At 53.7% G+C, this 8929-nt stretch overlaps 1 protein-coding gene across 1 annotated transcript in view; it reads right to left on the reverse strand.

Annotated features, from left to right (window-relative positions):
* Positions 1-8929, reverse strand: part of GTF2IRD1 (GTF2I repeat domain containing 1) — a 45348-nt gene that overhangs the window by 34959 nt on the left and 1460 nt on the right. The window contains exons 2-5 of the mRNA XM_010139246.1: positions 8041-8182; positions 5025-5171; positions 1128-1311; positions 2-62 (exon numbers count right to left, since the gene is read on the reverse strand). Of these exons, the coding sequence (XP_010137548.1) occupies positions 2-62; positions 1128-1311; positions 5025-5171; positions 8041-8182 (534 nt within the window). The remainder of the gene's footprint in view (position 1; positions 63-1127; positions 1312-5024; positions 5172-8040; positions 8183-8929) is intronic.

An 8929-nucleotide genomic window follows, 5' to 3' on the forward strand; every position in this document is an offset into this window, starting at 1 on the left:
CGAGGGATGTACAAGTCAGCTGAGCGTTGGGGTTCGGCTCTCGGCTGGGCTCGTCTGCTGGCCTGAGGGGAAGGAAGGAAGAAGACGAGGAAAAAACAGGTTCCATCGGGTCCGTGGTGCTGCTGAGCCAGGACAAGAAAAGATGTGGAGGGGGAGGGAGAGCCGTGCCCGCGAGGGTGGGACATGTTGCACTGCCAGCTGCCAGGCTCTTTGTTTCAAAAATCACATCCACCACCTAACTCCCTCCTGCTTCTTCAGGCACCTGGACCATTTTTGTCATCTTTAAGTGAAGCAGGTTGGTCTCGTGGCAGTTCAAGGCGTTTACATTAGCTAGGACAAACTGTCCAGCTCCATGGGTTTAAGGAGTAAAAGGAGTTAAACAATTTGTGTGACCACAACCACTTGACTCCGCTGCCTGTCCCAGTCCCCAGGACCCATGGTGCGTTCAAGGGGGACCTCAGTCAGCCCAGGGATGAGCATCAGAGCGAGGAAGCCCACAAGCTTCACATAAGACAGGCGGCTGCAAGCTCACAGACAGCTTGCATTCTGCGTGTCCTACTTTTAGCTGTCTCAGCCTGATTTTCCAGAAGTGCGGAGTCTTCGGAGGAGGTATTTGGTAGCACTCAGCATTTCTCTAAATGGATCCGAGGTGCTGCCAGCCAGGCGAATGCAGAGGAAACTCACCCCAAACTGTCGAGCCCCTTGCAAAATCATGGCCAGAACAGGGAGCTCGCCCCGCCGCAGTCCCCACCTCCCTCCTCGTCTAGCGTTAAAAACCCCATTTCAGCCTGGGAAGAAGCTTGCAGCATTTCCACTGGAAACCTCTCTGGAGACAGAAAAGCACTTAGCTTACCGCAGCGGAAATTTTGCGGAGACACATAAAGCGATGCGGTTAATGCACACGTTTACACGTGCTTATTATAGGAACGAGTCTAGAGCCACCTGACACTGATGAACCTCCAAACAAGGCTGGATTTGGCACGGCTAGATGTAGGTTCCTGGGTCTGGAGGAGAAGCTGGGTCATGGGAGGGACCCTCCTGCCTGCTCCACACATCCCCCTGCACTGTAAGAGCCACCATCCCAACAGCTCGCTGCCCTCCTGACCCTTGGGGATGCCCAAAATTACCTTTTTATCCTGAAGCGGATGCTATGGCTGTGCTCTAGGATGGCCATCAGGGACTTCACGTCGTACTCCATGGGTTTCTTAAAGCTGATCCCCTCAGGCAAGCCGGCCACCGCCAGCGAGCCCGGCTCTTTCAGGAACCTCTCATACGGCAAAGGGACCACGCTGCTCTTCCCCACCGCTTCACCTGAGGAGGGGACAACGTTACACACCGACGGATACCCTGCGCCCCCGACCACAGCCGAGCCGGGCTGAAGGAGCAAATGCAAGAGCAAGAGACACCGACGGAAACGTTATGAGAAGAAAAACTCCTTCTGCCTCTGCACTTAGCATGCAAGGCCCTCCAAGCCCTTTGTAAAAGTGTAATTAATAAAAAGCTCACGAAAGCCAATAAGCAGATGTCTCATCTTTCAGGTCACCCAGTAAAATTCTCGGTTGGGGTCACTTGGCACAAGCCCACCCCCGGGAGTGCCCAGACGTGTGCCAGCAAGGGATGTGGCCGCCAGCAAGTCAGGAGGGAGCTGAGAGCTGACAAAGGAGGCTGAAGGGCTCGTGCTGATTTTTATCTCATGTTTACTGAGATATTCTGGGAAGCTTATTTTCAGTCACTTTTCTTATTTTACCTCCTGGAAGAACGGGAAGTACTTTGCTGTTGCTGTCAGGCAGCCTCAACGCACTTTGAAAGACAAGAAAGGAAAAACCCAGCAGTCTCCCTCCATCCCACCATTCACAAGCAGGATGAACCTCGAACATTTGATGGCACAATTGCCTCCAGCAGCCCAGAAGTCTCACCCGCTCCCCTTGACAATGGCTGCAGAGTGCCCCTGTGTCCCCACCACCTGGGGCTGGCTCCGCTGTACCTCTGACACCAAAATCTCCCCAAGGAGTCAGGAGCAAACCACATACCCTTCCCCGGCAGCAGCAGATGACCAGCGAGCACTGCAGCCACACAGACACCTATAGAGAGCCCACGCGCCCAAACCAGGGGGCTTATGGTGTTCTCCAGGCAAGACACGGTCAGGAAACCAGTCCCCTCTGAAGGGTTTCAAGGGGTGGCCAAAACCCTTGAGCTGCTCTCTGTGGAAAAATTACTTTGGAAACCAACCCAAGATGCTGCAACTGATAAACCTGGTGCTGAAAGCACGAAGCAGTAGAGACAGCCACACAGGAATGCAGCCTGTCTGGCAAAGCAGCGTCCAGATGCAGAACATCTGGCTGCATGGCAAGGTGTGTGTGCCTTCATCTCCAGGCAGAGGGGCAGGCAGAGGAGATTACAGGACCTTTAAATAGCTGTGGAGTCTTACACTGTTTATTTTTTTAAAAAATCTTTTCTTTTTCATCTCTTCTTTAAAAAAAAAACCACCAAAAGATCTTACAGAAACCCTGGAAATCTTGTGACACTGTCAGCGAGTCCTTATTAAAAGTGATTTCCTCAACACGTTCTTTGAAGGAACACGCGATAACTAACGACATGTGACTCGCATGAGCCATCAAGGTTCCTCATAGGCAGGAAGGATAATGTTTTAATTAAGCCAGGATCAGAAGTTTCAAACAAGCCTTTGCACCACAACACTGCGAGAACACTTTCTGCAAGCTGGTGGTTCCCCTGCCCCAGCGTGCCGGCTCTCGCGGCTTTCCGCCCCCCGCCATCACCTCTCTTCGTGATGGGGAGAAGCTCCCGATGCCCACGGCGGCTTCTTATCAAGCCGACACTCAACAACTCCCCGAACATATTTTTATGGGGAACGTGTTACTGTCAAAGTGACCTTCACCAAGCCTCGCGCTGCCATGCAGAGGCTCACGGTTTAGCTAAAGAGAGACAATAATCATCATTAATGCCTGTTTAATAGGAGCCAGCGGTAATCAGTCATTCTGTTGGTGCAGAGATTACCCGGCTCTGGAGGGAATACGCGATCTTTTTGACTGAGCATTTTCTGAGATTTTTTTGTTTCCACTCCCTGTTGATGGGAGGTGACTGAAAAGATAATAAAAAAAAAAAAACCAACACCATAGGAAAGAGAACCGTTAATTCATGAGAGTCCTCTCGGTGCTGGAAACAGAATCACCCTGGGACACCTATTATCTCCTGCGGTACTCCTCCCCACTCAACCAGGAGAGGCTCTTGCCGAGGCACGCCGAGAGGGGAGCACCCACCCAGGGGGTTTCACCTTAGAGCAGCTCAAAGATGGAAACTGTTGATCCTACTGAATCAGCAGCAAAGGCAGAATTACACCCAAAAGCAGAACTACACCAAAGCCAGAACTACAGCCATTGCCAGGGCCAAAACCACCAGCCCAACCCCCTCCCGCCACAGGCTGGGGACCCAGTCAGCTTGTCCTCACACCTCGACAAGGTAATGACCTTCGCAAACCCACCCCGACAGATGGGCTGCCTGGTACATACACCCCACGCAGATGTGCCCTGATCAAGCTTTTTACACAATTATACGTTCGTGGTATGTCATGTACGACTAACTCCTGTACTCCCATGGGCTCTGCAAAGCCTGGCACGGTCCCAGCAGCAGGACAGTGAGACCTGCAGCTCGGAGCAGGAATCCAGCCAGCACTGAAACACCCTCCCCACCCCGTTCCCTCGGCTCCTCTGCGTTGTCCCTTCCCTCTCGCTTGGGCCCAGCCTTTCGAAGGCAGTGAGAGGATCTGATTACCCCCATTAGTGGGAATATCGCCTCCAAGTCCTTTAAGTGGTTTCAGAAAACCTCAGTGATTGTCCCCAGGGGAAGGGTTGCCATCTCTCCTTTCTGTCTGTGAAACCCGTGGCAGTCACTGGCAAGGCGAGCGCCGAGCAACAGCCAGCAGAGGCAGAACCTGCGCATGAGCCTAGGGTGGTTGGTGGGAGCACCCGTCATCCCCCTCCCATCGCATGGGAGTGCCCATTCCCAAACCCAGCACACAACCAGGGGCAACACCTGTGCTTCAGGCTCAGGGAGACCCACACAGCCCTGGCAGGACTTCGTAGCATGCCCCAAACCCCAAATGGTGACAGGGACCTGCACCCAGGAAAGCGAAACACCTGGTTCTGCAGCTGGTCCAGCTGCAGAGCCTGAACTCCCCTGAAGCATCACGCAGGGCTCATGCCACCCTCCGAGCAGCTCGGGGGAATATTGGGGCTCACCGTTTTTCCAAGCCAGCCTCACTGTTTGTAGCCAGACCAGCAAGGCCCTAGAGGTGCTGCCAGGGGACGAGCCGGGAGCACAGCTGCTACCTCCAGCCACTCCACCAGGGTTCCAGCAGGGACCTCCCGAGTGAAAAACAGGCTCTGCCGCTGCTGGAGCCTCCACAGATTGGGCCCGGAGGGAGCTCTGCAACCCACTGGGTTACATATCAACAGCCATATGGTCATCTACATTTTAATTGCAGAAGCTTTATTGCTGGGAATGATGCATGTGCTGGAACGGCACCAGCTCGTCTCCCGGAGCCGGGGCTGCGGGGCTGCCTGCTAGAAAAATCATCTTTTTTCCTTTTAAATAGACTTGCCAGGGAAAGGGGTGAGAGAGTCTCTGCAGAGCCCTGACACAGCGCTTGTGAAAGAGGTGCAGTAGACAAGGCATCAGGGATGAATGTTCTTGAAAATCATGCTCAGGGCACGGCAGAGGCTTCCTCTGGATGGAGGCGGGGGGGCAAAGGATGCTCCCCCCAGCATGGGGATTATTTTGAACCCAGTTTGGGACACTGGAAAGTGAAGAAGCGGTGGCTGGATCCCATCTCAAAGCAACACTAACCCTAGCAGGAGCATGTCCCGTCTCGCACCCCCTGCCAGGTGCCTGCTCCCTCACCAGGGAGCCGGGCTGGGGTCAAAAGCCGCATGCAGCGGCAGTGCTGGGCAGGTCAGCAAGCCCCGGGGGCAATCCAAATCCCCAAATGGAAGCGTGAAGGTTCTTACTATAAAGCACATCAAACACTTCCTCTACCATCTTCCTGAGGAGGTACACGTCTGATCCCTGGTCCGGGGAGACCCTGAGCACGCTTCGCCCGCACTCCTTTGCCTTCTTCTGCGCCTCCACGTCCTGCTCCTTCCTCTGCTGGACTCCTGCGAAGGGAGAGGAGAAAAGAGGAGATGCTGCAGTGAGCAGAGGGTTCATGGGTGATGCTGTGTGCCCTTTCAAGCAGCTGCAAAGCGATCAAACCCACCACAACCAACTCAGCCAGGGCTGAATGCATCCCCGCCCGCCAAACATCAGGCAAGAGGAGGTCCCTTGGGCACTAAGCCCCTCGCTGCCCCCTCAGCATCAGCAAAACCCTCTGGCTGGGCAAGTGGGTCTCCCGCCCACTCCAGCCCCCCAGTCTGGATGGGGCCACAACCCCCAGCAGCCGCTAATATGCAGGGGAAGGTGCTGGCATGGGCAGCGGTGCCAGCAGCGGGGTTGGTCATTCTGCGCGTGCTCCCCCCCTTCCCTGGTTTTACCCACTCAGCTGCACTGAAACTGTTGTGATTAATTGGGCAGCGCATTTCTTTTCTCTGGTTTCAATCTGCTTAGCCTTCAATCTCTCAGGAAAAGAAAATCCGCCTTTCTTGGAGGCTTTTTTACCCTTCAGCATCACGTAGCTCAGTAATACCAGCTATTTCCTGCTAATTTCCCCCATTAAACCTCAAATAAAGCATATCTTCAGCAATGACTTCCTTGCATCTCTAAACGCACAAAAAATTAAACAGTACAAGTGCATTATTGCTGTTCTATCCAAAGCGATTCGCGAGGGATTTTCGGTGGCGAAGGACTAATTCCTTCATCATCTTCGACAGGCTCCTGCCGGTGATTGGCCCTGGATGCTGCTGGGCGCTCAAGGAGGAGCCCGTGGATCCCTCCCAAGGAAACAGCCCGTGGCTGGGACATCACCGGGATGGGCTGAAAGCCACGCAGGATACCCACAGACAGAGGAAAGGGGTCAGACCCAACACCACACAACCCCTGGCAAGCTCCACACGTCTCCCGCTGTGTGGGGAAACAGGCCCTGGAAAACTTTTCTGGGGTGTTTTACCAAGGTGGCGAAACACATCTGCATCCACACCCTCCTAGGACCACCTCTCCCTCCCGGCCGAGCGCTAACTCTCCGCCGCTGACATTAATCCTGATCACTGTCAGGTCCCCCCCACCCCGTCCGCCAGGAAAGGCTGAGTCAGAGGTTCAGATAAAGGAGGGTGTTCAAGCGAGGTCTGTGCGCCCAGAGAGATAAGAGGCTTCTTACATCTCCCAGCAATGTCTGCTTTAGATTATTTCAGATCCTTTCTAAGGGGCAGCTAGACCATAAATCAGAGGCACTTCCAGGGATGCTTTCTACCGCGTGCCAGTTGTGAGAGCTTTATGGAGTGGAGTTGAGCCCAGGCCATTTATAATTCAAGACAGAGTTATCACATTTCACCCTGTCTCCAGCACCAGCCACTTCGCCCAAACCCCATCATCAAGATTTTGTGCTTTCAACCAGATGTGACTATTTCACTTTGACAAAGGTGTCAGTGAAGCCAGAGGAGAGGGGAATCAGGACCTAATGTTGGGTGCCTTGCCCAGCACAGGGGTAGGTCACTGACCAGGATATACGAATATAAATATTTCTAAAAGTGGGATTTGCAGATGGTCATCAATATTGTGAGCTCCAGGGAGACACAGCTGGCATTTAATACAAGAGGGAGCTTCTTCCCCTTGGCCACCTCACTGCCATTCACTGCTTGGGTACCTCCCTGCCCCTCACGGGTGGTGGGAAGGGGAGGCAGTGGCCCATGAATGCAGGAAACATCTCCAGAACGCCTCCTGACCTGCAAAACATAACGCACCAAAGCAGAGGATAACTAACGGCGGCTCTCCTGGGTGCGATGGCGTGGAGGAGGTGGCCAGCAGCTGCCCATGGCAGGCAGGATGGAGGAGCAGAGCGGAGCCTTGGCAGGGAGATGCTCCTGTACAGCCATGCCGGCTCACCTCGCACACGAGCAGAAAGTAACACGAGCAGACAGCGACTCGGGCAGCTTTACAGTGCTCGTGTTTTCACTAGACTGAACCCTTCCTGAGCAATCTCTCCAATGAATTAAACACCAATATGGTCTCCATCAACACCACATGTGTGCACATACAACAGGGTTGTTTCTTCTGCTGTGGGCAGCATGTGCAAGCAGATCCAGGTCTGGGGACCCGCCTGGTCTAGGGTCCCCAGCATCATCACAGCCAGATCCCATCCCAGCTCCTGTGTGGAGTGGGAAAGCAGCAGCTGGCACTGCAGGGATGATGCTGTCCATGAAATGCAGGTCCCCATTGACAGCTTGGCTCCCACCCTCCCCTCAGCTCCCAGGCTGTTTCCAGGGAGCTGGCAGCGGCATGGAGCTGGGACAGAGGGCTGGGTGCCAGCTCACCACATGCAGGGCTGCCACCAGTCAAACACATCCCTGTGATACCGGTGACTCTGATCTGAGACTGGGGGGACCACAGCTCCTGCTCAAGGCACCCTTTCACCACTGCTAGCCCTTCAAAAAAATAAGCAACTCCACAACCAACACTCCCAGTTCCCAAATCCATCCCTGTTTTGCCAAAACCAGGAAAAAAGCCTTGGCACACAAAAGCCTCTCTGCTCCTGGGGGATCACTAGGAGAAACAGTTTCTGCTAAGTCCCCAAACGCCACTCCAGCGGACCGGCACTGTTGTGTCAGGCCAAGAGTGCAGGAAAAGCAGAGCAGCCAGGCAGCCCCGTGCCGCCCCAGGGATGCTTTGGAGAGGAGAGCTGGGCACATGAGAGGCTCCAGCTGTGGTTCCCACCCGCTTTCTCCATCCCTTTAGACACCGCTCAGCCCCACGGACAGACAGCACCATGGTGCCCCCTGAGACAATGGCCCCTCTGCACATGGTGGGAGTCCCAGCTGGCACAGCCAGAGCACCAACCTCAGCGTGAGAGCGGACCGCGCCGGCGGGGATACTCACTGCAAAACTTCTGGAAGTCAGCTTGCAGCTCCTTGCGGGCACTGAGGAAGAGCCGTCCCTTCTCGGTGCCCAGCACGAAGGCGCTCTCCTCGTGGACGGCGATGCAGGCCACCTCCGCGTTCAGCTTGGAAAGCGCCGAGCACTGCGGGGAGGCACTGGGTCAGAGTGGCTGTGGCAGCAGCCCCTGCTTTTTTCCAGTGGGATTTTTTTCCTTCCCAGCAAAAGATTCCCCCATGAAAAGTAATGTTCTGGTTTGGGTCAGAATTTCACGGGGTTTATGATATGTCCTAAACACTTCGGTGACTTTACAGCTCCGGAAAGACATCAGGCTGAGCTATGATTTGCTGCAAAACAAGAACTATTTACCCATCATTTCCCTTCACTTTTTCCTATCCTAAAAGTAAACATTTTACAGTATTTCTTTAAAAGAAAACATTCCTGTAAAAACAACCAACCAACCAACAATGATTTGTATCTTTCCACCAGCTCTAATGAAATAAGGAGCACGGGAATCTTATTTCAGCTGAGGAGCACTAATATGGTCAAAGTCTGGATTAGTCGAATGATTCTTCTTGTACAGTTATGCAAAACATTAAAGAGATGGAAAAGACTTCCTCCAGTAATCCATTTTATGTAACGTGCGCTTCCTGCTCTACATAATGCACACATATATGCGGGTTTATTATTATTTTTTATATTATAATAGTTAAGGCAGTGCCGGCAGCCTGAGTCATAGTCCCACAGCTACAGCACTGATGCTAGGAAGATGTTGTCCCCGGGTCACAATTTAAATGGGTAAAACAGGGGGGATTTTCCCCATCGGCAGCCCCAGGTAGATGTGTTGTCTGCACCCAGCACTGCGGAGAGGCTGGAGGGGCTGGGAGCCAGG

This window comes from Buceros rhinoceros, unplaced genomic scaffold, assembly GCF_000710305.1.
Source record: "Buceros rhinoceros silvestris isolate BGI_N320 unplaced genomic scaffold, ASM71030v1 scaffold4347, whole genome shotgun sequence".
In the NCBI taxonomy this organism is placed as follows: Eukaryota; Metazoa; Chordata; class Aves; order Bucerotiformes; family Bucerotidae; genus Buceros; species Buceros rhinoceros.